This window comes from Oryza glaberrima, chromosome 7 (genome assembly GCF_000147395.1).
Source record: "Oryza glaberrima chromosome 7, OglaRS2, whole genome shotgun sequence".
NCBI classification, from domain to species: Eukaryota; Viridiplantae; Streptophyta; class Magnoliopsida; order Poales; family Poaceae; genus Oryza; species Oryza glaberrima.
In genome coordinates, this window is record NC_068332.1 from 22,325,050 (window position 1) to 22,351,405 (window position 26,356).

A 26,356-nucleotide genomic window follows, 5' to 3' on the forward strand; every position below is an offset into this window, starting at 1 on the left:
ATTTTGGGACAAACCTTAAGCGCTAAAAGCTGTTATATTTTAAGACGGAAGGAGTACAATTCCTTTTAACATATGTAGCTCTATAGATTCTCAGTAAAAAATATATGTATAGTTATATAATCCACGAAATAAACAAAATAAACAAGAAGTCAAAAACTGAAAAATCCAGCCTTTGTAAATTCTTATAAGCCAAGCAATTGTTAATAAGAATTTTAAGCTACCGAGAGCTTTAAGCCTTTTAACTCGAAGTTGCCAAACAACTGTAAATCTTGGCTAAACCGCTAACGCATGTGAAAGTAGGCCTGGTGATGGTGGGCCTTGGGCTTAGCATGATCTGTATTAAACTAATTAAAACTGCTAAATCGCAAAAAAAATAGAAGTTGCTCTAAAATATCAAATAAATCTATTTTTCGATTTTGTAATAATTAAAACGCAACTAATCATACGTTAATACCATATTATTTTAAAACACTTAATTTTTATCTTTTATTTACATGAGTTTCAAACACCACCTAACTATATACTTAAATAAACATCTCAAACAAATTTGGTTTAATTAGGAGTTAGGTGGGCCGTGAGAGCCTGCAACGAGATGGGCTCTGTGCAAAAGCTGAGTTAGGTGGCCCGATCCCCTTTCTTCCCCGCAATCAATTGCTCACCGGCGGAGAGGCCGCCGCCGCCGCCGCGTTCTTCCTCCTCCTGAGCCCTAAAAGGGAATCCAGCTCGAGGTCGAACCAACCAAAAGCTTGGCGGCGTCGCGGCCAACCTGCTCCACATACACCGCCCGTTTCGCCAGTGTCTTTTCTCTTTTTACTGGCGCGCGCGCGGGCGCGGGCGCGGGAGAGGCGAGGGAGTGGCGGTGGCGCGCTGCAGGGGGGGCTGCTTGGCTGCGGAGTGCGGACGACGGCTATAAAGAGGGCGGAAAGAGAGCGCCCGATCCCGCTACTCATCAGCTGCCGTCTCCTGTGTGTGTGTGCGCGCGCGCGCTCCGGTTGCTCCTCCTTGGGTTCTTGATTTGCTACACGCGTTTGCTTGCTCACCACGTGTTTGATGGAATACCTGTGAGGTGAGGTGAGGTGAGGTGAGGTGCTGTGGCTGTGGTTTGGTTGATGCTAATCCAGCTGTTATTTGTGCTGGATTGATTGCTTATTTGTGCTTGTTATTAATAGTCGTTGTTAGAAAGCTTCTGGCTAAAAAGTCGTCATTTTTTTGCGAAAGCTTCTTTAGCCTACAATGGCATAGGGATTTCGATAGCTAAAAGGTGTGCTTATCTTGTTAATGAAAGAGAAGTGCAGATGCTTTATTTGTTGTCTTGTTGTTCCAAACTCTAGAAAAGTATGCTCTTTTTGCCTTTATCCCACTAGTAGTAGTATATCATCATAAAACTTAAGGGTCCCTTTGAAACGCGGAATAGGAAAAACACAGGAATAGGAAAAACGTAGGAATTGAAGTAGCATGTTTTCCTAATCCTACAGGAATGGAAAACACAGGAAATATGAAGAGGGTCCCTTTGATAGCACCATAGAAAACAAACAAAGCAAAGGATAGTTTCCAAGAGGTTGAACCTCTTGCTTATTTTCCTATGAAATTGAGCTATAGGAATGCAATCCTAAGGAAAATTTCCTATACTTTCCTATGAATCAAAGGGTTTCATAGGAAAAAAATCCTTAGGAAATTAAATCCTCTAAAATTCCTATGACAATCCTCCAATTCACAGGGGCCCTAAGTAGATGGGAGAATGGAGATATTCCCGATATACACACGTGGATTGGAGCCCAACCGTGCATAGCTAGCCATCATCTTTGTCTCACTTTGTTAGGAAATTTAAGTGAAATCAATTAAAATCTAGGTAAATCCAAAGGTTACGCCTTTCAGTTTAACTATCAAATACTCCTTGATAAAACTTTACTAAATATAAAGAGTTTGATGTTGTTTCCAGAGAACTTATATCAAATATCAATAATTTTTGGTATCCATTCTTCTGAAATTAGTATTTCCCTTCCGGAAAACATACTTAAAATAGTAGATATTTCCTCTGTTTCACAATGTAAGTCATTCTAGCATTTCCCACATTCATATTGATGTTAATGAATCTAGATAGATATATATGTCTAAATTCATTAACATCAATATAAACATGGGAAATGCTAGAATGACTTACATTGTGAAACGGATGGAGTAGCAATCTATAGCTTCTTTGTGTATCCTGTTCCAATGGCAAACGCTTGCTCCTTTTTCTTGATCAGAGCAAGCAAGTCTGAAAATTTTATGTCTTTTCCAGTTTGCAGGCCTGATACTGCCTGTTGGTCCCTCCCCTTCAAAATGCTTGGTTCACATATCTCTTACTCACCTTCAGTGGTAAGTTTTAGATTTATATCAGTGATATATAGATTAATCTCTTATGCTGAACAAGTACCCAGGTGGAAACATTATTAGTCATGTAAAGATAATCAAAGAGCTGTGACTTTTTTTTTGTGCTTATTGCTGACATTCGCTGATATTCGTATACTTCTGTTTTGCTTTTTTCATTTAGAATCCAAAGACGGAGAACCCTGATGAGTTAATTGCGACTGGTGTCCTTGCGAGTCTGCAAAACTTTATCCGCAAATGCATCGTAGCTGTCCTCTCATATGGCCCAATGCCTAAACATATTGCATTTATTATGGACGGTAACCATAGATATGCTAAATTCAGGAGTATCCAGGAAGGCTCTGGTCACAGGATGGGCTTCTCTGCTCTCATTGCCAGCCTACTCTACTGCTATGAAATGGGCATGAAGTATATCACAGTGTATGCATTTAGCATCGATAATTTTAAGCGAGATCCGACTGAGGTGAAATCCTTGATGGAGTTAATGGAGGAAAAGATCAATGAACTGCTAGAAAACAGAAATGTCATCAACAAGGTTAACTGTAAGATCAACTTCTGGGGGAAGTTGGACATGTTGAGCGAACCGGTGAGGGTAGCAGCTGAGAAACTGATGGCTAGCACTGCTGAAAACAAGGGACTGGTCTTCTCTGTTTGCATGCCATACAACTCCACTTCTGAGATTGTCAATGCAGTCAATAAGGTCTGTGCAGAAAGGAGGGATATACTGCAGAGGGAGGATGTTGACAGTGTTGCGAATAATGGTGTGCATTCAGATATTTCAGTGGCAGATCTGGACCACCATATGTACAGCGCTGGTTGCCCCGATCCTGATATTGTGATCCGGACCTCAGGCGAGACTCGCCTGAGCAATTTCCTTCTGTGGCAGACGATGTTCAGTCATTTGCAGAATCCAGACCCTCTTTGGCCGGAGTTCTCTTTCAAGCACCTTGTCTGGGCCATACTACAGTACCAAAGAGTTCACCCTTATATTGAGCAAAGCAGAAATCTGGCTAAGAAGCAGCTGTAATCACATCCTCCCTGGGAGGAGATAGAAACCATCATACAAGATATCTGTAGTTACACAATAATCTGTATTCTCCTTTGATATCTCCTAGAATGTGAAATATACAAAAAAAAGATAGCTATTCCATTGTAGGCAGGCCAAACATGTGTATGCTTGAGTTGGTCCAAATGTGTGAAATGTAATAACATTTGGTCTAAGCAAAGTGCCTTACTTTCCCTGAAGCAATTTTGTTCGCTGTGCAGATGTGCTACTATATCCTTCTTGTTACAGTATGCATGCAAACAAACTGAGAACATTATAAAGCTTAAAGCATCCGTAAATTACCAAGTGCTTCTTCACACCTTTGATTTATGCTTTACTCAATCAAACAAATTGGCACAAAAACTGTTCACATTTTATCCGGGAAACTTTTGTGCTTCTCTGAATCAAAAGAATTTTTGCTCCATTGATTCGGAAGATTTTGAACTAGCATATTTCATTCTAAAAACTCCTTATGGAATTGCTGACTTTGCTGTGTTAAGGATTAATATAATTCTTTAAAGCAATTTTCTTACATATATATATTTTTTTAGAAAAAATCATGCTTAGCAGTTCGAAAAGCGTGTGAGCGGAAAACGAAGGAGTAGAAGTTAGAAACATGCACTCTCTTCATAAAAAAACCCTGGCTGTGTATACAGACATGCGTATCCTAACTATGTATCTGGACATATGTATGTATGTCCATATACACAGCCATGTTTTTTTTTGGACGAAGGGTAGTACTTCCTCCGTTTCACAATGTGTTATTCTACCATTTCTCACATTCATATTGATGTTAATGAATCTATATAGATATATATATGTCTAAATTCATTAATATCAATATGAATGTGGGAAATGATAGAATGACTTACATTGTGAAACGGAGGGAGTAGTATAGAATATGCCCTTGTTGTCTATACAATATCTTTTTGAACTATTTTCATACTAAAAGAAACCCATTTGGAATCAATGTGTTCAAAGGGTGGCAATTCCAAATGGATTTTAAAACCATGGATATACATCTTTTGCAACTTTTGTCCCCATTGATCGGCATAAGGCATAAGCCAATAATACACCATATAACATATTAGCGATAATAATAATTTGTTGATAAAACTGTTATATATGTGTTCTTATCAAGTTAAAAGGTCATGGTGAAGAATAAACTTTGATGAAAATTTTAAAATCAAGTTTTAAAATTCAAATTTTAGCCATGGTTGATTTCATTTGGGCAAACGATGGAGGCCTCTTTGCTTGTTAAGCTTCAACATGTGTAAGTTCAAGTGCCTTAATTTGGTTTCGGTGATTAATGACAAATCTAATTATATGAGACTAACATTTTTATGAGCCTTTCTTTGACTAGTCTCATTTGGATATGGAAGTAAAAATGATGAGAGGTATGTATTAAACTTCACATATTCTAACTTGGTCTCTCTTGTGGATCCAAAATATAGTGTGAGCTTCCTATTTGATCTTTATCGATTATGTGCATATGCGTTCCTTCATATCCATATGTATGCACATCTGGAGGGGGAGCTTATTCTATATTTTGTTTATTATAAGATTTCTATCTTGATTTGAAATCATTTTTCATCTCATCTCTCTATATTGTTTATATCGGGTTATTATCCATCACCAAAGAGAGAAAAGATTGAAAGATCTTGGATTAAACAATTTGTGTAATTGTTACTTTGGTGATAGATGATAAACCAATGTTTATGGGATTAACCTCTCTTTTGCATAAGTTGTCTACTAGGTTATTTCCCGACAATGAGATGTGGAAGACATGCATTCTTTTGTGATGGACCTTAATCATGACAAGGATGAAATGCATGGAGATAAAACGATATGTACCACTTCTTATCTCCTACTTTTTGATAGGTTCATATATATGATTTCCATGTTATTGATATATAAGTGTGAGACTAATGTTTACTCGAATGTTATCTTATTTAGTCTCATTTACATTGAGAACATGGAGATCATGAAGGTATATGTTTTATGTTGGTCTACATCATTACTACATATGTCTTCTCTATATGTATAGGATAAACCCCCATTGGTCATTCTCTAATTATGCATACACTTGCATCTCTTGTATATTTATTTGTATGCATATATTTAGGGGGAGCAAATCCTATACATTTATTGTGCATGTTCTAGATCCATGTTGTTCACCTATTATTTATATCGGATCTTTGCACTTGAGCTTGCATACGAGTATATGACACTTGTGATGTTAATGAATACTCAACAAACATATCCATATCTTTCATATGCAACCGGTTGGTCATCAAGTGAAGGATGACAACCGATTTGTTGAGACTAATGTTCTCCTTTGAGGTGTGAAAAGGAATAAGTCCCACTACGATGAGGCTAATGAATGACACCATGGGTTAGTGGTCACCAAGCCAAGGACATCGTCATGTTGGCAAGAATGAAGTCAAACTTGTGATGAGAATAAAGTCTTGACAAAGGATGGACAAGACCTCAGCATAAACATGGTTCAACTGGATGGTCACAAGTGTTGATCTCGGCTCAAGCTTGACCCCAAGATGGATGGCGCAAGGCAAAGGTATAATGTAGCTAAGAATGTTTTCTTAGTCTTTCCCCGGTCTTGGTGTTTGGTGTAGACCGGATTTGCTAGAAGGCGCCGTACTATCAAGAGGGGTCTATGAAGCGAGCTTGTGGATGATCTTGTGCCATATTAGTTCATATACATGTAGGTGCATTTTGTGGGCTTGTCTAACCAAGTGTGATGAGTTTTCTCAAGTCCTAAACCAAGAGAGAAGTGGGCATGTCCAATAGGAGTGAGTGACATCTTGTGGGTATGTCCGGTGGATATCCTTTGGAGTGTGAGCCCTTTATTCTTGACTTAAGTTATGTTTCTTGGATGGATTTTTCATGGGTTGGATGGCCCTTTGAATAAGCTTTCCATAGAGTCCAAGAACGCCAAATTCCGAGATCCGAGTCAAGAGATATCGCCGTTTTACTAACGGTCGGTTGAGCTGAAAAGTGACCTGCGGTCTGACCGTGGGCTTTAGGCCGGTCTGACCGGGTCTGTTAGCCGGTCTGACCGGCGTGGTAAGGCCAGTCTGACCAGCCCCACTGGTCTGTTGCACTGGTCTGGTTTTTGGTGGCGATACAGAGCCGCCAGAGCCGCAACCGGTCAGACCGAGCCGACGGCGGTCTGACCGAGCCGTGGACGGTCTGACCGGACACTACACTGCGGTCAGACCGGCCAGGTTGAGTGGGCTCAATGATTGCCCTGTAGTTACAAAGTAGTACGGTCTGACCGGCCTCACAACGGCGGTCTGACCGGCAAAGCACAAAGTTGGGGATTTCGGTTCCAACGGCTAGTTTTGGTGGTTGGGGGTATATATACCCACTCCCCAGCAGCAAGGGTAAGGTTTTGGCACTTCATTGCATTATCTTGAACCCTTGCAAGAGCTCTCACACCCTTGTGCACTTAGTTTATCTAGTGAGGTGTTAGAGAGTGAGTTAAGCCAATCCAAGTGCATTGTTTCATTGTTTTAGCTAGTGTGGCACTTGATCATCCTCGGCAAGCATCCTAGACTTGTTACTCTTGGAGGTTGTCGCCTCCTAGATGGCTTGTGTAGGTGTTGCCCGGTGACCTCTCCGAGGAGATTGTGGAGGAGGCCCGGCGCCGTTTGTGAGTGGTTTGGAGTTCACCACCTTCGGAGTGAAGGAAGAACTACCCCGAGTGACCAAGGCTTGGGTAGTCCTCTCCGTGGGCCGGCTCCCGCCTTGCCCACCCCTTGACGAAGGGGGCGTGCGGTGGCTTCGTGGTTGAGCGGTGGAGTTGGGCTCGCCTCAACGGGGATTAGGAAACCGGCGAGTTTCCGAACCTCGGTGAAAAATTCCTTGTCTCTTGTCTCATTTATTTGTTGCATTTACATTTGTGCTATTTACATTCATAGAGACATATTTGAGCCCATATCACCTAGTTTTGCAAAACTTAACTTAGTTGCTTAGTTAACCTTGCACCTTACCTTGCCTAGCAACTTAGGTTAGTTTTGTTTAAGTGCCATTAAGTTTTAAAACCGCCTATTCACCCCCCTCTAGTCGGCCTCCTTGATCCTACAACATGGAGTCAAATACTCCATTCGTTTCACAATGTAAGACTTTCTAGCATTACTCACATACATATAGATGTTAATGAAACTAAACACATACATACGTCTAGATTCATTAACATCTAAATGAATGTGGGCAATGCTAGAAAGTCTTACATTGTGAAAGAGAGGAAATATGAGATAATATTTTGCATTTATATTGTTGTTGTTTATTAAAATTTCATTTGTATTGGACGTTGTGGGTCAAATAGCCAGTGCCTGTTGAAAAGCTCTCATCTAGTCTCATCGTTTCACCTACAACTAATTATAAGTTGTGATGCTTATCAGCGACTCAAAAAATAATTTATGAGTAAAATTTTTATATATAGTTGAAAAATAAACTAGATAAAACATTAAAATCAAATCTCATTAAGATCTAAAAATTAAATTTGGGCTATGACTGATAAGTTTAAATGTCAATGCTGAAAAAAAATACAATGAGAAAACACTAAAATCAACTCAAATTAAAATTTAAAATTTAATTTTTGGTTGTAGCAGATAAGTTGAAGTGGAGCTGATCGTCTGCTTGTCTTATCAGTTGTAGCAAAAATTTGAATCTAAAAACTTAATTTCAAAGTTGATTTTAAGGTTTTCTTTGTTGTAGTTTATTTTTCAGCATTAGCTTTTAAATTGATAAGAACACACATATAAAGTTTTGAATATAATTTTTTTGGGTTGCTTGGTTTATTTTCTACTGTTTATTAGTGGTAGATCAACAATCAGAGCAACAAGAAACTCAAATGCAAAAGCACGGTTTGCAATACTATTTTCCTTCGATGACAATATCAGAAATTCTGAATTTGGGATGAATTCACCACCTAACATAAAATTAGGCTCTATATTTTTCCTCATCTTCCCCTCCAATTCGGCTGCACAACTTGTTTCCATGACAAATTAGAATCAAATCCAGCACATATAGGCCTTTTTCTCTTTTCCTGATGAAACAAATAGAATAACTTAGGGTCTATTCTGAAAAATGGTGGCGATCCAAATCAGGGGGGTTTGTGCTAAATAACGACATGAAAAAAAAAGGCAAATTGGGTGACCACTGTCAATGGTTTACGAAACCGCGTGGTTATCGCACGGTTATCACCTGCGGTAACCTTTTCAGTTTTGAAACCATGGTATATTTCACGGTTTTGAAACCACGGTATACCTTGCGATAACCATCAAACCGCAAGATGATGGTAACCTATCTAAAACGGTTTGGTAAACCCTGCTCCTGTCCAATATACGAAAGGAAATGGATCATCTGACGTGAACTTTTCCCTGACATAGTCACTATCATGTTGGTCCATGGATGCATGGTGGGGTTTATACGTCAGTGACAATGTTTATCTCACTTTACATCCTAGGATCCGAATCCTCTATCAAATGTAGAGTATTCTAATTTAGCATGAGCGAGTTGGAATTTGCTTCATCAGAAGATCCAGGACAAATTACTCTGTAGATTATCTATCTCTCTGTACACACTCCTGTATCGGCCTCATCATTTCACTTACGTATATATGCATACCCAAACAGTTTATTATTAACTCGAAAAATAATTTACAAATAAAACTTTTTATATATGTACTCTTGACGATTCGATATAAATGTGTAAAATAAAATAAAGTGTAATGAGAAAACCATAAAATTAACTTAAAATTTTAAAAAAAATTTACTTATAAGTATAAGCAAATGAGAAACGAGGAGTTCGTAAATTCTTGACAGGAGTAACTTAGTACTACCTCCATATTTTAATGTATGACGCCGTTGATTTTTTGTCTAACGTTTGACCGTTTATCTTATTCAAAAAAATATATAATTATCATTTATTTTATTATGACTTGATTCATCATCAAATGTTCTTTAAGCATGACATAAATATTTTTATATTTTCTCAAAAATTTTGAATAAAACGAATGGTCAAACGTTGGTCGAAAAGTCAACGACATCATACATTAAAAATACGGAGGGAGTAGTTCGGAGAGCTGAGCAGTGAGGCCAGCAGCATATGTGTTTACCCATGTTCTGCCTCCACCTGCACACCCACTCCTTTGAACAAATTCTTATCCAAACGTGTATTTAGAAGTTGGGTTTTTTAGACAGTGAGGGTATAGTTTTTACTTATGAATAAAAGCCAGGCTTCTTAATCCGTAGACAAGCACATCCTTAACAAGTACTAGTATTGATTCGTCTACTAGAATGCATTAAGGGGATATTGGTGGTGATACCTAAGAGTGCCACGACTAAGCATAGGTAAATTATGGTATGAAGTACGAGAAAAATATTGATCAAAAGTGTTACTCCATATAATACTTTACTCTAAAATTAAGGTGGAATCTAAAGTTAATAAAGTGTGGTATAACGTAAATGTGGTAACGAAGTAAAGACATGCTTCTAAAAAAGAAAGTAAAGAACAATGGCAAGAGTGCACAACGACTAAAGTGTGACGTATCAAAGCAAAGGAACGGACCAAAAATATACTGAATCTTAACATACTCCCTCCGTCCAAAAAAAAGACAAACCCTAATTTTTTGTGTTCAACATTTAACTGTTCCTCTTATATGAATTTTTTTATAATTAGTATTTTCATTGTTGTTAGATGATAAAACATGATTAATACTTAATGCGTGACTTGTCTTTTTAATTTTTTCATAATTTTGTCAAATAAGACGGATGGTTAAACGTTGAAGACGAAAACTCAGGTTTGTTTTTTTGACGGAGGGAGTACAAATATACACGTGCTAAGAGAACAAAGTCAGATTTTGCCAGTCAGGTGATGGTGATATCGGACAGGTCACTGTACATCAGAAAGCTAAACAGAGGATTGGTGCTGGTTGACTCGCAGCAGGAGCATAATTAAAGCAGTACGGTTATTTTGTGCTTTGTGGCGACGAAGAGGCGTACGTGGAATCTCGCTTGTTGGTGCTTGGTGCCTTGGTGGCACCGGTAGAGGAGGGCGACCGCCGCTGCCGAGATGTTGGGCTCGTGGTATTGAGCCCGAGCTGGATGGGCCGTTCAATCTGCCGGAGTGATGGGCTACTGGGCTAGTGCATCACTGTTTAAAACTGATGAAGATAAAAATGAATTCAACGTACGTAAAACGAGAAAGCTACTATGATATAATTAATTAAGTTTTAATTATTATTAAACTTAATAAATTAATATATTCAATATTTTAAAGCAATTTCTATATAAAAAGTAGTCGTACGGTTTAAAAAACGTGCTAACGAAAATCGAGAAAAAAATATGTATCTTTATGAGAAAAAAACATGTGGTGGACGCTCACATGTTCTTTTGATGTGACCAAATGGCACATCACTCACGTACAAGAGAAAGTGTAGAAAAGAGGGTATGTTGAAAATCAAATGTCTAAACGGAGAAATCTACAGGTATATAATAGTCCCTCCATTTTATATTATAAAATTCTTTGACATTTTCTAATTCAAACTTTTTTATATTTAATCAAATTATAGGAAAATAACAATATTTACAACATTACATTAGTTTCATTGAATCTAACATTGATTATATTTGAGTTAATTTTACTTTGGGCCACCTTTTATTACCGATGTTTCGCTTTGGACCACCTTAGCACTAATGTTTTCACTTTGGACCGGGTATTTTTATCTTTATTTCACTTTGGACCACCCTTACTCTTTTATTCATCTACATCCAACTTGTAATATGTTGAAGAAATAGTCTTACATATAGCTGTGGCAGCTCATTGACGAGTATGAGGCGATGTAATGGAGATCGTTCATATGCTTGAGAAGAGAGTCGGGTGGTCCAAAGTGAAACAAAAGGCAGGTTTACCTAGTCCAAAGTGAAAATATTGCTTAAAGGGTGGTCCAAAGTGAAACATCGGTAACAAAAAGTAGCCCGAAGTGAAATTTACTCATTATATTTTAATAGTATTTTCGTTTTGGGTTGAAAAGATTGCTAAGTTTCTCTATAAATTTGGTAAAAATTTAAAGAATATTAAATTTTAAAAATAAAATGTTTTATAATATGAAATGAAGGGAATATAGAAAAAGAGGGGACAGTTTATCTGTTAGAGTGCTCTCTCCTCATTGGTTGTCATGAGCGCTAATCATCCTTGTTAGCACTAACACACAGCAAAATAAGCATGGCATTTAGCTGTCCCCGGGTCCATTTTCCATTTTTAAGAAAAAAAAGGGAAATTCCCTGGGTCCTGACTAGAGAGACTATAGAGTCCTGCGTGCATCGATCTAGGGAGTAAACGAACAACAATGTTTCAAACGATTCTGTCGATAAAATTTTGTCACATCTACCTAACACAAGATATATAAAAAAATCACATACAAAATGGTTTGCAATGGAGCAATTAATAATGATTTTGTTGTAAATGTATATGTTATCAACATGTATGTTATATCGTTTGTTAATTAACATGCGGTACCCTTCTACTCCCTCCGTTTCACAGTGTAAATTATTTTAGCATTTCTCATATTCATTTTGATGCTAATGAATCTAAATAGATATATATGTCTTGATTCATTAGCATCAATATGAATGTAGGAAATGATATAATGACTTACATTATGAAACGGAGGAAGTATCTCTTTTATCTTTTGTTTCCCCCTCCACATTACAAATATCCTACGTGTTGATCTCCCAGACGATGACATCGTATCATTATTCTTGTCCCTCTGATGTTATTTTCTTATTAACGATATCCATGGAACATATTTTTTTCCAACTAACTTAAAAATGTTCATCATCACGATAGTCCTTAATTTATTCGAAGAGAAACGTATTAGAGTAACCGGATAACATAATATGATTATGAACCATTGTACCACAATACGTGCGTAGCATTGTAGTGGCTATTATATAAGGCAGTGTATATAGCAGAAGATGTATTCATAACATATCCCTAATTGTTGTGGCCATTTACTTTGCCTACTAATAGTCATACATTTTGACGTGATCATGTTTTACCAACAATAAACTAAACAAATAGTTTTGCCCATTATATAGTTTTCAATAATGAGTTCCTATTGGAAAATTTGTGTCTCACCATGGACAGTACATATAACTACACGCTGCCCATACCTTCTAACTCCACTCGTTAGCTCATCGATTGGACTGAAGTAACAAGTACACCAGTCATAGGAGTGTAGCTAGGGTTGGGGAGGAAGAGGGAGAGGGAGAGCACATTGATGCCTAGATAAAAGTTGGCATAACAATTAGACTATGAATGGATGACAAGGTAATGTAATAGTGTCACTATATGTTAGACAAAACTTAATGGATTGTGGGTAGACTTGATGGTGAAGCTAATATATCTTAGCAGTCAGACCAGAGTAGCGGGTCGATTATCGATCACACATCAATGATGACTACAAGAAGGTTCTATGTGTTATAACCGTATAAGCAAAATACCCACAACGAGATTGGATATGTGGGTGGAGGCGTAGCTATATGAAGACAACACTACATAACTCGTGGCACATCAGCTCGAAAAGGAGGAGAAGCTATTGGCCAATGCGCTAGTTATACATTAGCCATATATCTATCTCGCTAACACTGTTACAAATTGTCTTGAATCTATATTTATTCATGTCCAAATTGCTGTATGATAGCCAAACTAAATTGCATCTTTCGGAGCCATCGTTTCACTTATTCGCGGGATAAGCGAAACGACATAGAGATCTAAAAGCAAAGATTGAAAAATAAACTTCAATAAAAAACCGTCAAAATTAGCTCTAAATTTAGAGTTGAAAATTCAAATTTTAGTTGATAATTATAAATATAAGTAAAAAGATGATGCCCTTTTTCTCTCAAAGAACCTTTGCCATGTCTCTCTCATGCATATTGAGCCCCTGCACAACAACATAGTCATAGCAAAAATTGCTACTACTACTACACAACTTTTTCAAGACTTAGCAAGTGCTCAATAATATCCTACATAGAAGCGCTGAAATACTTTTATACGTGTGTTTTACCTTGCTATACAACCTATTTATGTTTCTTGAATATTTTTACGTAAAACAATTACTACTAACACACTTGTAATATGGACGTGTTACTATGTAGTGAAGCCACACGTAAACATGATGATGGTATAATTTTAATGGGTAATTAAACGTCTGGGGTCTTTCGGCTAGCCGATCTGGGTTTGAAGTATTATCCATTCTAATTATTTGATACTAATTTATTTCCTAATATTTGTCTTTTAATTACCAATGAATCAAACATGAAGTAGTAGCGCAGCGTTAAACGTGATTTGAGCAATATTGCAAACCAAACAAGAGTAGTGCACGACTCCAACGCGAGGCCCCGGGTCCAAATCAAACCCGTGCCAGCCGCCTCCGGCCCCACTGCCAGTCTGCACCCCAACTGGGTCGAGCCTATCTCCTCACAGATCATCCGACGGTCCTCCTCTCCCCACCCCAAAACGGACGGCCACGAATCCACAACAACCACAAAATCGACCCACACCCCTCCATCAGCCTCCACGTGGGTCCCACCGCATCCCGTCCCCACATTGTCAGTCACCCACCCGCTCGAACCCACACGTGAGAAAGCGATTCCATCCATTAACTAATAATATCTTTGCCCCTTAAAAGAAAACGATACGAAAAAAAACCCAGAGAAACAAAAGAGGAAAAAAAAAGAAGCGAGAAAAAAAAAAAAGAGATGCTTTTGGCATCATCCAGCCCACCACGCCTCCACGCCGCGCTCCCCCCCTCCTCTCAAAAGAAACACACGCCTCTCGGATCCCGCCACGTCATCGATCCGCACCTCCCGATCCGAGCCCTCCCATTGGCTGCGTATACAACCCGCGATCCCCCCACCTCTCCCCTGCACCGAGTCCACGGTGCGCCCCGTGAACCGCCTCCAATGGGGAGGTAAACACCCTTGCCCCGTATATATCTCTCCGTTTCAAATCCTCTCGAAACCAAACACCCCGGAAAAAAATAATTTATTTTTTATAGAAGAAAAAAAGAGAAGAGAAAAAAAGGGAAGAAAGAGATGGACGAGGCGTGGGAGAGGGCGGTGGAGGCGGCGCTGCAGGCCGCCGGAGAGGGGAGCTCGTCGCCGGCGAGGAGCCTGACGCTGGACGGCGCCGTGAAGTGCCTGCACGGGCGGCTGCCCGCGGCGGAGATTCTGGAGCGGTACCAGAGCCTGGAGCACCTGTCGATCGCCGGCGTCGGGGTCGCGTCGCTTGCCGGGTTCCCTCGGCTGCGGAACCTGACGCGCCTGACGCTCTCCGACAACCGCATCGCCGGCGGCCTCGACCACCTCGTCGCCGCTGGGCTGGCCTCGCTCCGCGACCTCGACCTCAGCAACAATCGAATCCAGGACGTCGGCGACCTCTCGCCGCTCGCCAACCTCCGCCTCGTCTCGCTCGACCTCTACGAGTGCCCCGTCACGCGGGTCAAGGATTACAGATCCAAGGTGTTCGGCATGATCCGGACTCTCAAGTACCTCGACAAGATGGACGCCGACGAGAACGAGAGGCCGGAGTCGGATGACGACGACGACGACGGGGATGGCGACGGCGACGGCGAGGAGGAGGACGACGACGACGATGACGAGGATGAGGATCCTGGCAGCGGCGAGGTGGCCAACGGAGGCGTCTCCCACCCGCGCGGTGGCGTGGCGTCGCACCCGGTGGAGGTGAACGGTGTGATCGATGTGGACGAGGACGAGAGCGACGCCGACGAGGTCGTCCCGAACGGGGGAGCCGAACACCACCACGCTAATGGGTTTCGGGTCGCCGCCGTTGGGGACGAGGATGAATATGTGGAGGAGGAAGACGATGATGATGAGGAAGACTATGAGGAGGAGGATGATTTGGGGGAGGAGATCGATGAGGATGGTGATGACGAAGACGCTGTTGTTGAGGTGCATGATGTACCAAGTAGCAGTGATGAGGAGGAAGACGGCATCGAGGAAGAGGATGAGGAGGAGGACGAGGATGAAGAGGAGGTTGAGGATGATGGTGAGGAGGCTGAGCCAGAGAGCAGCGGGAGGGTCGCTTTGGCGGTGGGGGACGTTGGAGAAGAGATTGATGGGCATGAGCACGGAGAGGGGGAAGATGAGGATGAGAACGGTGAGATTGGAGAGGAAGATGAGGAGAGATTGGAGGATGATAGGGTTTATGAGGAGGGGAATGATGACGACGAGGAGGATGTGGATGATGAGGTATAACACATTTTGCATTAATTTCTCGCAAGCGTATCAAGATCTTTGCTATTCGTTGCAATGTTTCGTAGTAACGGTAGCATCGGTAGTCGTTTATATTCATGTTCTAGTAAAATTGATATTAACCATTCTCAGTTGCAGGTTCTTTTTTTTTTCAGGGGATTTACTAGTTCATGCGTTAGTTATGTGGGTGTTTGTTTAGTCTACTTATTATAAGTGCAACATTTTTTTTGTCATGCTGAAGTAGATAACTTCAATTGTTAGGTTTCCTTTCCACAATCACCTTTTTGGTGATGTTTTACACTCTGAAATAGTGTCAGGGATAATCTTCTTTACCTCAGTTACTTAGCAGCAGGGATAAAATCATTTTTACCTCATTTACTGAGTGTGATACATAGGAGCAGTTCAGAGACTTATGTGTGCGCTCTATCATTGTTGGCTAATGTATCCGTGCGATGATTTTATGAGTTGTGCATTAGTACTTTGTTTGATATGCTGCAGCTATGTGCACAATCTTTTTGAAAATTCCAGTTAGACCCAAAAATGACAGGAAACGTGAGAAATTAGTGTTTCAGATATGATTAAATAGATACTGTATGACAGCAGAGTTTAGTTTCTTCATGTAGAAGAAAGAGAAGGTTTTAGTTATCTCTTTTATGCCCTATTTTCGGATATAACAAAAGATTTTGCATCTGAAGTTTTTAAATTTGGCAATTGCTTAAAAGAAAAAAATTGATGCATCTATGAAACCTGGGATTTTATATGTTCTTTTTACCTTATTTGATATCCATATCTATGTATGCTTAGTAAATCACTAGTGTTTCTACTCTAATTTTTATTGATATATTTCTGTTTTAGTAGTGCCAGATGTTTTGTCATGCATTTATTTCTTTTGGGGCTATCTTAATAATGCATTATTTCATTATATATCCCTGACTGTGTAAGTGTGTACAGACCTGTAGTTCTTCTATCCATGAGAACATGCTTTAGTTTTTGCCTATGTTATCTGGCCAGTAGAAGCTCTTCTCTCATTTGTGAACTGTGCAATTTATTCGCTGCTAAATATCCTTGTAGATAGATTTTCTCCTGTCATGCTTGTTATGGCCCATTGTTTTGTTCATTGTGTAACGAGAAGGCCTTCCTTTCTGAATTTCATCTTCTTAAATCCTTCGAGAGGTGGTTGATACTGCTTTTTTACTTTCACTATTGTTTTAGTGTGCTATTCTTGCTTATAGGACATTTAATTTATTGTTAAGTTGATCTTTTGATGTAAATATTGCTGATGTTTACTATGGTTTTGAAACCATACATATTTTCTTTCAGTGGTAGAGACGCTTATTGTATTTCAGCAATTGCATGGTTACTTTGCCTATGTTTTTCATTGCTAATTTATTGCTGCATGTATGTTAAAACTATAAATCATGGAGTAATTTGTTTGACTCTTTGGGCATTTCACTTAGTGAGCTGTTTATGATACACATGACTTTTATGTTTGAGGTTTTTCTAAACCCTGTTCCAGTATGTCCTTCCTGTTAATGAATATCTCTAAAAGCAGAATTGTGGAAACACAGGTCTAATGAGAATTCATCCAATTTTGCATTTCCTCAGGATGAAGACACAGAATATCTTGTTCAACCAATTGCTCAACCTCAGGCCATGGCGGTTGGAAACGACTTTGATGCAGCTGAGGCTGATGATGCTGATGAAGATAGAGATGAGGTTGATGACGATGATGATGGTGGTACGGACCTGCCCTCGTCCTCACAGGGCGCTAAGCGGAAGAGAGATGATGATCCATCAGGCAGTGGAGATGACGACGAGGACGATGACGGTGTCGAGGACCTGAGGCCCTTCAAGCACCACTGACCAAGCAGCAATGTACATGGATCCCTTCCTCCCCCTCTTCTCAGCTAGAAAGAACCAAGCAAGCAGCAGCAGGAGCATCAGCAAACAGAAATGGTGGGTTTCCCCCTATTTTTTCTTAGCGTTTTTCTTGTAAAGACTTTGGATTGAGAGAGAGCTTCTTCATCCATCCTTCCTCTTCAAACATCAGATTTTAGGAGGGAAAATGGAGATACCTGTGTAGCAACTTAGCAAGTAGCCATGGCAGCTCAGTTAAGCTCAGTTTCAGTTTCAGTTTCATTGTCTCCCTAGCCTGCACCATCTCTTTTGATTTTCTTTTTTCCCTCCAGAATTTCAAATGGTAGTTACAAGCCCCAGGTTTCCCTCCACCCTTTCAAATTTCTGTTACATTGGCAGTGTAGCCGATGTATTGCCAACTGTCAAAACTGTAGTTTCCCTCCAAGGGAAAAGCCCGGGAAATGCCCCCCCTTTCAAATGCCCCCTCAGTAGCCGTTGCTCCCCCTCCAATTTGAATTTTTATACTTTTGCCCTAGTTGGTTGAACTGTGTTGCTGTGTGTGGTAAGAGTTTTTCTCACTGGGGAGTGTGGACGACGGTGCCACCACCCCGGGGGGGCTTCTGTACGCGGGCGCTGCGTGCTTTGAGATAGGTGAAACGGCTGTGGTTGCAGCGATGCGGAGGCGCCCGCGGCCAACCAACGAACCAGCCACCTCTGTGGGCGAGAGGGCGGGCAACTGGGCTCCCGGTGCTCGCAGCAGTAAGAGCCATTTCTTTACCAATTTTTGGACCGAGCAGATGCAGCAGCACAGCCCGCGGCGGCTGCGCCCGTGTCCACGGCTCACGGCATGGGTCCTCCTCTCTCACTGCTCACCGGGCCCCACTCGCAGGCAATTCTGTTGTGGTGGGGGCGGGTGGTAACTGGACCGGGTGGTGAGGTGAACCACGGCGCGGGAGTGGGTGGGGTGGGTGGGTGGGTGGGTGCGCGTTGTCGGTGAGCGGCTCGAGGCGAAGGGGAGGAGAGGAGATTCGGCCGGATTTGGATGGATGCCTTCTTTTCTTCCTTGGATGCTTCTCCCTCTTGAAATGACGGTATTGCCCTCCCCCTCCTCGTCGTTGGTGGGGGCCCACCGGCTTGAATTAGGCGCACACCCCCAGCTGGCTCCCCAACTTTGACACGTCTCCCTGCCGCGGGATCCGAATTAAAGAATGGGCGACGCGCCTAGAGACGACGCAGACTTTGGGTGTGGGTCCCACCACGGTGATCGTCGGGCCCCACAAGTCAGTGATACGATAGCTCTGCTTCGAGCGGTGAATCACGTGCACCGGGTCCATGTCACGTACGGCGACTGGGAGGTGGGGCCCCGGTTGGGGTGGCTACACTCGTCTGACCATGTGGTCCGTGTCTACAGATAGCTCTGGCCTCTGGCCCCGCGCATGCACGCTATGCCCGTGATGCCCTGTATGGACGGCGCGGATCGTGGAGAGCGGAGATCGGACGGCGGGTGTGAGAGCAGTGACGTGGGAGATCATCCGCCTAGAGTAGAGGAGACGGTGCCAGGTCGTCGTGCCGTGTTGCTCGCGCGTACAACGTGGGCCGGGCCCAGAGGGTGGACGTGGTTGGTGGGGCCATGGGGGTGGGTGTGGTAGCAGTACAAAAAAAGTGGTGGTGGTGTGGGTGGAAAGGTGGGGTCCACCTGGGCCCACTTGTCAGTTTCATGGGTGGAAGGGGATGGATGGGAAACGACGCGCGGGCGGGCGGGGTGGTGTTCGGCTACGCGGCGCCTCCGCCGTGTCCGACGGGGCCGTTGCATCTCCGCCCCTCCCCCGCAAACCGCTTCAATTTTCACCAAGTACAAAGCACAAACTGGGAAGTATCTTCGGCAGTAAAAATAGGGTTTGTTGTGAGATACTCTCTCCTTATCGAAATGTTTGACGCCGTTAATTTTTTTAAACATATTTGACCATTCGTCTTATTTAAAAACTTTTGTGAAATATGTAAAATTATATATATACATAAAAGTATATTTAACAATGAATCAAATGATAGAAAAAGAATTAATAATTACTTAGATTTTTTGAATAAGACGAACGGTCAAACATGTTTAAAAAAGTGAACGGTATCAAACATTCAGAGATAGAGGGAGTACGGAGTTTGTTTGTAAATTAGATGTTTTGGAAAATCTAAATACTATCCCATCTCAACCCATCTCAAAATATAGTATTTTTATTATAATCTTAACATGCATTTGTTTAGATTTATAGTTATAAAACTTATTATAATATAGCACAAAGTTAAAAGTTCTGACTCCCTCTGTTTTAGGTTATAAGACTTTTTGACTTTGGTCAAAGTTAAACTATTCTAAGTTTGACTAACTATATATAAAAAAATAGTAATATTTTTCTACAGAATTAGTTAAATTTAGAGAAAGTCAAAACGTCTTATATTTGAAACGGATTGAGTATTTTCTTTCCAAGTCGATTTGGAATTAGTATTTTTCCCCTAAGTGAATCATTAGTTCATTAACAAAAAAACGGGCCACATATTTTTAGCAAATCCCAAAAAAGTTCTCTTTCTATTGTTTCTCCAGCTGTAGCGACTAATCCGAACCGTTGGTTGTGATCGGACGGCAAAGAGATAATGAAACGAATGGCTGGCTCTCAGGCAATCGTGCTGCTCGCGCCTCGCCACTGAGCTCCAGTTTCCGAGCAGATAGAGCGAGTTGTGGCGGGAAACCAATGCCATCCAACTGAATCAGTGGAAGGCAACCACCACCACGGCCACGGCGAGCCACTGCCTGCCAAGAACGAAAGCTTTAGACGGTCACCTCATCGGCGTCGCCGCCCGATTTTCCCATGGCGTCCCAGCCACTACGCCTCGTGAGGCCGAGCCCGCTCGCCGGCCGGCACGCGGCGGCGTGCAAGTGCTCCGCCGCCATCCCGCTCGTCTTCGGGCGGCAGCGGCTGCCGCTCCTCGTCGCCTTCCCTCGCGGCTCCGGCTCCGGCTCCGGTTCCGGCGCCTCCTGCTCCGCCGTGCAGGAATCGTCGTCCGCCGCCGCCGCCACGACTGGTCCGCCCCCAATTGCTTAGCTACTGTAAATCCTTCATAAGATTAGGAAAGAAACGCATCAGTGTTGATTAGATCAGTCAAATGTTTGCCATAGTAGCACCATGCCAATGTTTTGCGTTTTGCCATTGAAAAGTTGCACTTATTTTGTTGATCTTTTGGTTACTATGGATTTGTGGTGTGGTGTGCAGTCAGTGAGAAGAAGGATGCGGCCGATGCCAAGAAGGAAGCCACCGCGGAGGCGAAGCCCGCAGCGAAGCCGGCCGCGAAGCCGAAGAAGCCTCCGGTGAAGCCGCTGCCGGAGATGATGCAGGAGGAGATCATCCCCCCGCTGAAGGCAGCTCTGGAGGCTGAGGACGACGTGTCCCAAGTGGAGCTCTCCTTCGAAGATAATAGGGTGAGTGTGCCGACTAGTGCCGGAGATGATAATAGGGAAGTGATCACACTGCATATTAGCATCCCTAACTGTTTCATAAGTACTGTTGTCTGAAGCTTGTTGATTTTGTGATTACTGATTAGTACTGAAACGTGTAAATTAGCAACTTGGTATAAGTTACAGAGTTACAGATGGTATAAAGCAATTCAGCATAGCATAGCTAATTGTTCGATGAATGTTAAACAAGTCAAATTTAATTACATGGAATAGGTTTCTCATTGCTTTTTTTAAATTTGATTCAGCCTAGTTCTGAACAATAGCATTGCTGATGATGTAGGAATTTCTGAAGGAAATTAAAAACATTTGCTTAGGCTGTGATAGTTTTGTACAATAAGGCTACAGCCTACAAGGAATGATAATGACCAAATATTTCTGCTTTTTCTAGATAATTGATAATTCATACCAACATTTCTGCTATGCTGCGTTATTACATATATATCGACATTATTAACCCTTGCTTTGATGAATGCAGTTGGAGGGTTCCTTCATAAAGGATGAAGTGCCTTATTACTTCTGGGCCTTCTTTCCAAATGGAGACCTCACAGGTACAAGCTACCTCCTGCACCTTTCTCATTTCTTCATACAAAAATTGCTGCTTTCTTGCTGAGAATACCGTTGGGAGGCATAAGCAGGACAATACCTCAATGCATTCACATAACCTATATATTTCATACCTTTTGAATTTTTAACTGTAAACTACTATCACTTGATATTCCGTGTTCTGAAGGCTGCTATGTAGCGTATTATTTAGGTATAAATCCGCATTCTGAAGACTACAATATAGTGCATCTAGGTGTAAAAGACCAGTTATGCAGAGTACAGAGTACTTAAGTAGGATTGCAGAAGCATATTTTGCAAGTTGCAACACTGCATCATCATCAAAGATATGGGCGCATAGCTTATTGAATAGCTTGAAATGTTTACACCAGTATCATTCATCTCGACGATTAACGCAGGACCGAAGGGCTTCGCGCTGTCATCGTATGGCACAGAAGTGAGCACCATCGAGCCGTTCCTGATCGACGAGAAGAGAGCAAACGCCAAGTATGTGGTGTTCTGGGTTTACAAGAGGCTGGCTGGCCAAGGGATCCTCCCTGTCTGGAAGGAAGAGGAGGGTGAGGGTGAGGGGGAGGGGGAGTCTTCAGCGTAGCCACTCAAAAACACACACACATGGGCACAGGCTGCTCTGAATATAGTACATTGTGCAATTCCTAATTGTGAATGTTGTAAAGATGTAAAGTTCATCTGCTAATATATCACAGATAATCTTGATGTTCTTTTTTGGAGCGAAGATGATCATGACGTCTGAACCTTGCATCTATCTCTTTGGTGCCGTGTCAAGTATCAGTCTATCAGCAGCTGAAAAATGGTCTCTTGCTGAGTCTGCAGGGTAGCCACTGAAAAAACACACACATGGGCAGTACAGGTTGCTTTGAATATAGTACATTGTTCAAAGCCTAATTGGACAGAATTTTATAAAGATGTAAAGTTCATCTGCTAATGTATCACAGAAAATCTTGATGTTCTTTCAGGAGTGGAGATAATCTTGATGTCTGAACCTTGCACCATTCTCTTCTGGTGCCATGTCAAATATCATTACATCAAAAGCTGAAATATATATATATATATATATATATATATATATATATATATATATATATATATATATATATATATTCAAATATTCAACAATAGAACTTATTGTCTCTGTATTTGTCGGCAGAAGTTGGATCGGAGATGTAAACCATTCCATTATTAAAAAACAGCAGCTGGAAAATGGTCTCTTGCTGATGTTCAGTGCCAGTGTGCTGTGTTTGGTTGGGGCAATCTTTCTGGGCTGGGCCGCAAGTTCAGGTTCTCTTGAAATGCTTGTCACAATCATAGAGTGAATAGTACAAGATCGAGCTATGGCCATGTGTCATCTGAAAGGTATGGTATGTGGAGTTTATCATCCCTTAGTCCTAGCTGTCGCACTCCGTCTCATTCAGTCCTCGCCATTATCTGATGCTGAGATGACCATATGCATGGCTCCTCCACAGAGAAGGACAAAACGGAAATTGAAATGTAGATATTATATTCGTCCTTCGCAACCTAAGGTTCATAAAGTGCAAATATATAATATATATAAAGCAACTTTGGTATTTTAAGAGCACTTGGATGGTCTTATACGGTGCATAACCAACCTCGACAGCCTCCTATCGCGTTTCCTATAATATTTTCTCCTTTAATATTAACAATATTATTGTCCTTTTTATGACCATCCTAGCTTATTTTTAAGATCTTACTCAAGTATCTTTTTTCTTTACAAAACACTTCTTACATGTAGATAATTTTGTGAAATTCGTCTCATCTTCAACATGTGTGTCTTTTTTTCCTTTACACCTACTCCATCCGTTCCGAAAAAACGAACCTAGACACGGATGTAATATTTTCTAGTAAGCATGTCCAGATTTATTGTATTAGGAAATGTCACATTCACATCTAGATTTGGTTTTTTATGGGATGGAGGGAGTATGTATGAGTCTTCCGTGTAACGAAAGAGGGTTTGCAACCTCCATGTAATGATAGAAAGATTTGGATGAGCTTTGCATACAATTTTCACTTTTTATTAAAAGTTCATCAAAATTTATACCACAAATTTTTTTTGGAGGAAACAAAAAATCTTTTTCTTCTTCCACTCCACTGCAACCGTGCAACGCTGACACTCACTTTTAAATCGCCTCAAAACTAACTGAATCACTGAACACCCGCACGCACCGCAGTTTAGCCATATCGCCGCCGCCGCCATGCTCGCCTACCTCCTCCACGCCCCCGCCGCCGCCGCCGCCGTGGTGCCCAGCCCGCTCTCCCTCCGCTCGCCGCCGAAGACGCCCTTCCTCCCGACGTCCCCCATCCGCGTGCCCACGCCGAGGCGGCGCCCCGCCGCGTTCTCCTCCGCCGCCGCCGCGGTGGTGCCCATCGCGGCGTCGCTGCTCGAGGGCCCCGTGCTGGTCTGGGCCGGGAGGCTCTGCCTCTACTACGCGCTCCTCCACATCGGCCTCGCCGGCTCCCCGCGCAACCCCTTCCTCGCCCACGGTAATCTGCATTAGCCGCGGCTGGTTTCGATTCGGGGGAAAAAAGGCGGGGGGTTCTTGATGCGCCTCGTGTCGTGTTCGTGCAGAGATTGGCGATGATGGCGCCGGGGACAGCGACCTAGGGTTCTCGAAGTGGGCGGACAAGCTGCGCGGCGGCGCGCCAGGTTTCGTGCAGTTTCAATTCAAAAATCGATTTATCTCTCCTTCTCAGTTAATTTTATCCATGATTTATTAGAACGCGAAAGGTGTGTGGGATTCTGTAATCGTTAGGAGAATGTGGATCTTGGATAAGATATTCCTCTTTGGGCGTCTGGATAGCGAGCTTTCTGCTAGCTAGGAGAGAGTGCATGCAATTGCATCTTTGGATGGGTTTAGATTTGGGACCAAAAAGGTGGAGATGCTTATGATATGATATTGTGTGAAAAAGCAAGTTTTCCGTCGTCGTTTATAGTGGACTATAATTTTTAGATGTAGAAAAAGTAAAAGTTGATGACTTGGTGGATCGATACCATTATGGAATAGAAATGTATTGAAGATTTGTTTGCTACGGATATGGGAATCAGATTCTCTTGGATGTTTACAGACTAATCACAGAACATAGTGCAGTGCAGGCTTTAAATGTGTATAGAGGTTTCCCTAGACTTAGTTATTGTATTATGCAAGAAACTCATTTCTCAAACTAGAACAGTTTAGCATGGATGTGTGCCCAAAGGTGTTATCAAGCATTTCTCAAACTTATTTAGTCTGACACTTTGTTACCTATTATTTGTTGGGGTTAATCCAAGTTTTCTACTTCTGGTGTGTATCACCTTTGGTTTATTAACGAAGAATCCATTGTGTCAATTCTCATTATGCCAGGATCAACCATTTTTTTTATCAGATAACATGCTTATGCAGTTATGCTCACCAGCTGAATTTAACATTTCAAGTGTCAAATTCTGTAAGATTGTGTCTAGGAGGAAAGAAACATAACATTACCCAAGTGGTAAGGCTTAAGCAGTTCACAAGGGGAACCTTCATCATTTTGGTAAATAGAACGATTTTGGATCCAATATTGTAGATGTTATCATTGATATCCTGATGAGGACATCACCCATGGACATATTGTTGGCTAAACATTGGATGGTGGTTCTAGATTTCTGTTCCATTGCTTCGTTATGTATTGGACTATGGTTTTGATCAAAAGTACTTCCATTTTCACACACAAGATGGATAAATGATGTGCGTGTTCATCTCATTCAGGAGAAAATGAAGCCCAGGATAAGAGGAAGCTAGTTAGCAAATGGAAACCAACAACTAAAGGCACGCTGAAGAGGACTTACCGAGTTCGTTCAGTAGAAGAAGGTCGACGGATTCTTAAAGAAATTGCTTTGGTTCTCTCTGAAGATGACCACTTTGTGGACGCCTCCAGTCACAAGGTGATTTTTTTCATGATCCACTGCAAATACACTTTCTAGCCATTATGTTTAGTGTTTAATAATTTAACAACAAGGTGCTTCAGAAAAAATACTGAGATATTTGCCATGTTTCTTGCTCTTATTGTAAAGTTGATGCTCTTCTAACTGAATGTTGTTGCTTACAATCAGGGTTGTCAAATAAGGAGGGAAAGTGCGCACGGCGAGAGTGTGTGCTGCTATAATGTGAGAGCTCTGTTCGATGAGCTTCCTACCCCTCACCTAGTTCTGGAGATTACAGCTTTCCCTGCTGGACCTCTCACTGATAATGACTACCGCAAGGCCGAGAGGCTCGAAATGGTGCTGAGGATGAGTGCTTCCATTTAATTTCAGAACACCCATTTTCCATTTCAGCTTACTTTTGCCCAAGCTGTAAATTTTCTACCGATGGGGCTCGAAATGGTGCTGAGGATGAGTGCTTCCATTTAATTTCAGAACACCCATTTTCCATTTCAGCTTACTTTTGCCCAAGCTGTAAATTTTCTACCGATGGGCCTGTAAATTGATTCAGTCTTGCTAAGAAGTTAAGAACTACTTGTAAAACCTGAGTTCTGCTCAATCTTTCTAGAATTCTAATATTTGTGCTCAGTCTTTCTAGAACTCTAATATCAAGAAGTCTTTGTCATAGACCTTACATTTTTATGGCACCGCACTTATTTTTTTTAACTTTGCAACTAACTGTTGGACAGTGGCTAATTCATGTGCTATATCTGTTTCTGTTATGTCCCAAAATATAACTAATTTTAGCGTTC

The 26,356-nt window shown here is 41.6% G+C and overlaps 4 protein-coding genes across 9 annotated transcripts; all 4 read left to right on the forward strand.

The window, feature by feature from the left end:
- The first annotated feature begins 612 nt into the window (after positions 1–612).
- Positions 613–3,635, forward strand: LOC127780875 (dehydrodolichyl diphosphate synthase CPT3-like). 6 transcript variants are annotated; one of them, XM_052307852.1, is made up of 3 exons: positions 613–1,081; positions 2,282–2,358; positions 2,534–3,635. In XM_052307852.1, the coding sequence occupies exons 2-3, from the start codon at positions 2,323–2,325 to the stop codon at positions 3,395–3,397; spliced, it is 900 nt and encodes a 299-aa protein (XP_052163812.1). In that variant the 5' UTR covers positions 613–1,081; positions 2,282–2,322; the 3' UTR covers positions 3,398–3,635. The 6 variants fall into 6 exon arrangements, with proteins under 6 accessions (XP_052163812.1, XP_052163813.1, XP_052163816.1 ...); XM_052307853.1 differs by having other exon boundaries at positions 613–1,076; XM_052307856.1 differs by having other exon boundaries at positions 613–1,071.
- Positions 3,636–14,462: 10,827 nt separating this feature from the next.
- LOC127779156 (acidic leucine-rich nuclear phosphoprotein 32-related protein 1) lies at positions 14,463–17,856 on the forward strand. The gene is made up of 2 exons (XM_052305872.1): positions 14,463–15,714; positions 17,323–17,856. The coding sequence occupies exons 1-2, from the start codon at positions 14,539–14,541 to the stop codon at positions 17,578–17,580; spliced, it is 1,434 nt and encodes a 477-aa protein (XP_052161832.1). The 5' UTR covers positions 14,463–14,538; the 3' UTR covers positions 17,581–17,856.
- Positions 17,857–19,941: 2,085 nt separating this feature from the next.
- Positions 19,942–22,353, forward strand: LOC127779157 (uncharacterized). The gene is made up of 4 exons (XM_052305873.1): positions 19,942–20,643; positions 20,832–21,037; positions 21,549–21,621; positions 22,033–22,353. The coding sequence occupies exons 1-4, from the start codon at positions 20,430–20,432 to the stop codon at positions 22,224–22,226; spliced, it is 687 nt and encodes a 228-aa protein (XP_052161833.1). The 5' UTR covers positions 19,942–20,429; the 3' UTR covers positions 22,227–22,353.
- A 1,398-nt stretch (positions 22,354–23,751) lies between these two features.
- LOC127779503 (uncharacterized) lies at positions 23,752–26,238 on the forward strand. The gene is made up of 4 exons (XM_052306303.1): positions 23,752–24,151; positions 24,237–24,314; positions 25,393–25,568; positions 25,737–26,238. The coding sequence occupies exons 1-4, from the start codon at positions 23,863–23,865 to the stop codon at positions 25,929–25,931; spliced, it is 738 nt and encodes a 245-aa protein (XP_052162263.1). The 5' UTR covers positions 23,752–23,862; the 3' UTR covers positions 25,932–26,238.
- Positions 26,239–26,356: the final 118 nt, after the last annotated feature.

Bases quoted from the DNA above. Each gene is read 5' to 3' on its own strand.
- LOC127780875 (XM_052307851.1), top strand. From the start codon at position 2,215: ATGGCAAACGCTTGCTCCTTTTTCTTGATCAGAGCAAGCAAGTCTGAA. The intron at 2,359-2,533 runs GTAAGTTTTAGA...TTTTTCATTTAG, and splicing joins TCTCTTACTCACCTTCAGTG to AATCCAAAGACGGAGAACCC.
- LOC127779156 (XM_052305872.1), top strand. From the start codon at position 14,539: ATGGACGAGGCGTGGGAGAGGGCGGTGGAGGCGGCGCTGCAGGCCGCC. The intron at 15,715-17,322 runs GTATAACACATT...GCATTTCCTCAG, and splicing joins AGGAGGATGTGGATGATGAG to GATGAAGACACAGAATATCT.
- LOC127779157 (XM_052305873.1), top strand. From the start codon at position 20,430: ATGGCGTCCCAGCCACTACGCCTCGTGAGGCCGAGCCCGCTCGCCGGC. The intron at 20,644-20,831 runs GTCCGCCCCCAA...TGTGGTGTGCAG, and splicing joins CGCCGCCGCCGCCACGACTG to TCAGTGAGAAGAAGGATGCG. The intron at 21,622-22,032 runs GTACAAGCTACC...CGATTAACGCAG, and splicing joins TCCAAATGGAGACCTCACAG to GACCGAAGGGCTTCGCGCTG.
- LOC127779503 (XM_052306303.1), top strand. From the start codon at position 23,863: ATGCTCGCCTACCTCCTCCACGCCCCCGCCGCCGCCGCCGCCGTGGTG. The intron at 24,152-24,236 runs GTAATCTGCATT...GTGTTCGTGCAG, and splicing joins CAACCCCTTCCTCGCCCACG to AGATTGGCGATGATGGCGCC. The intron at 25,569-25,736 runs GTGATTTTTTTC...GCTTACAATCAG, and splicing joins TGGACGCCTCCAGTCACAAG to GGTTGTCAAATAAGGAGGGA.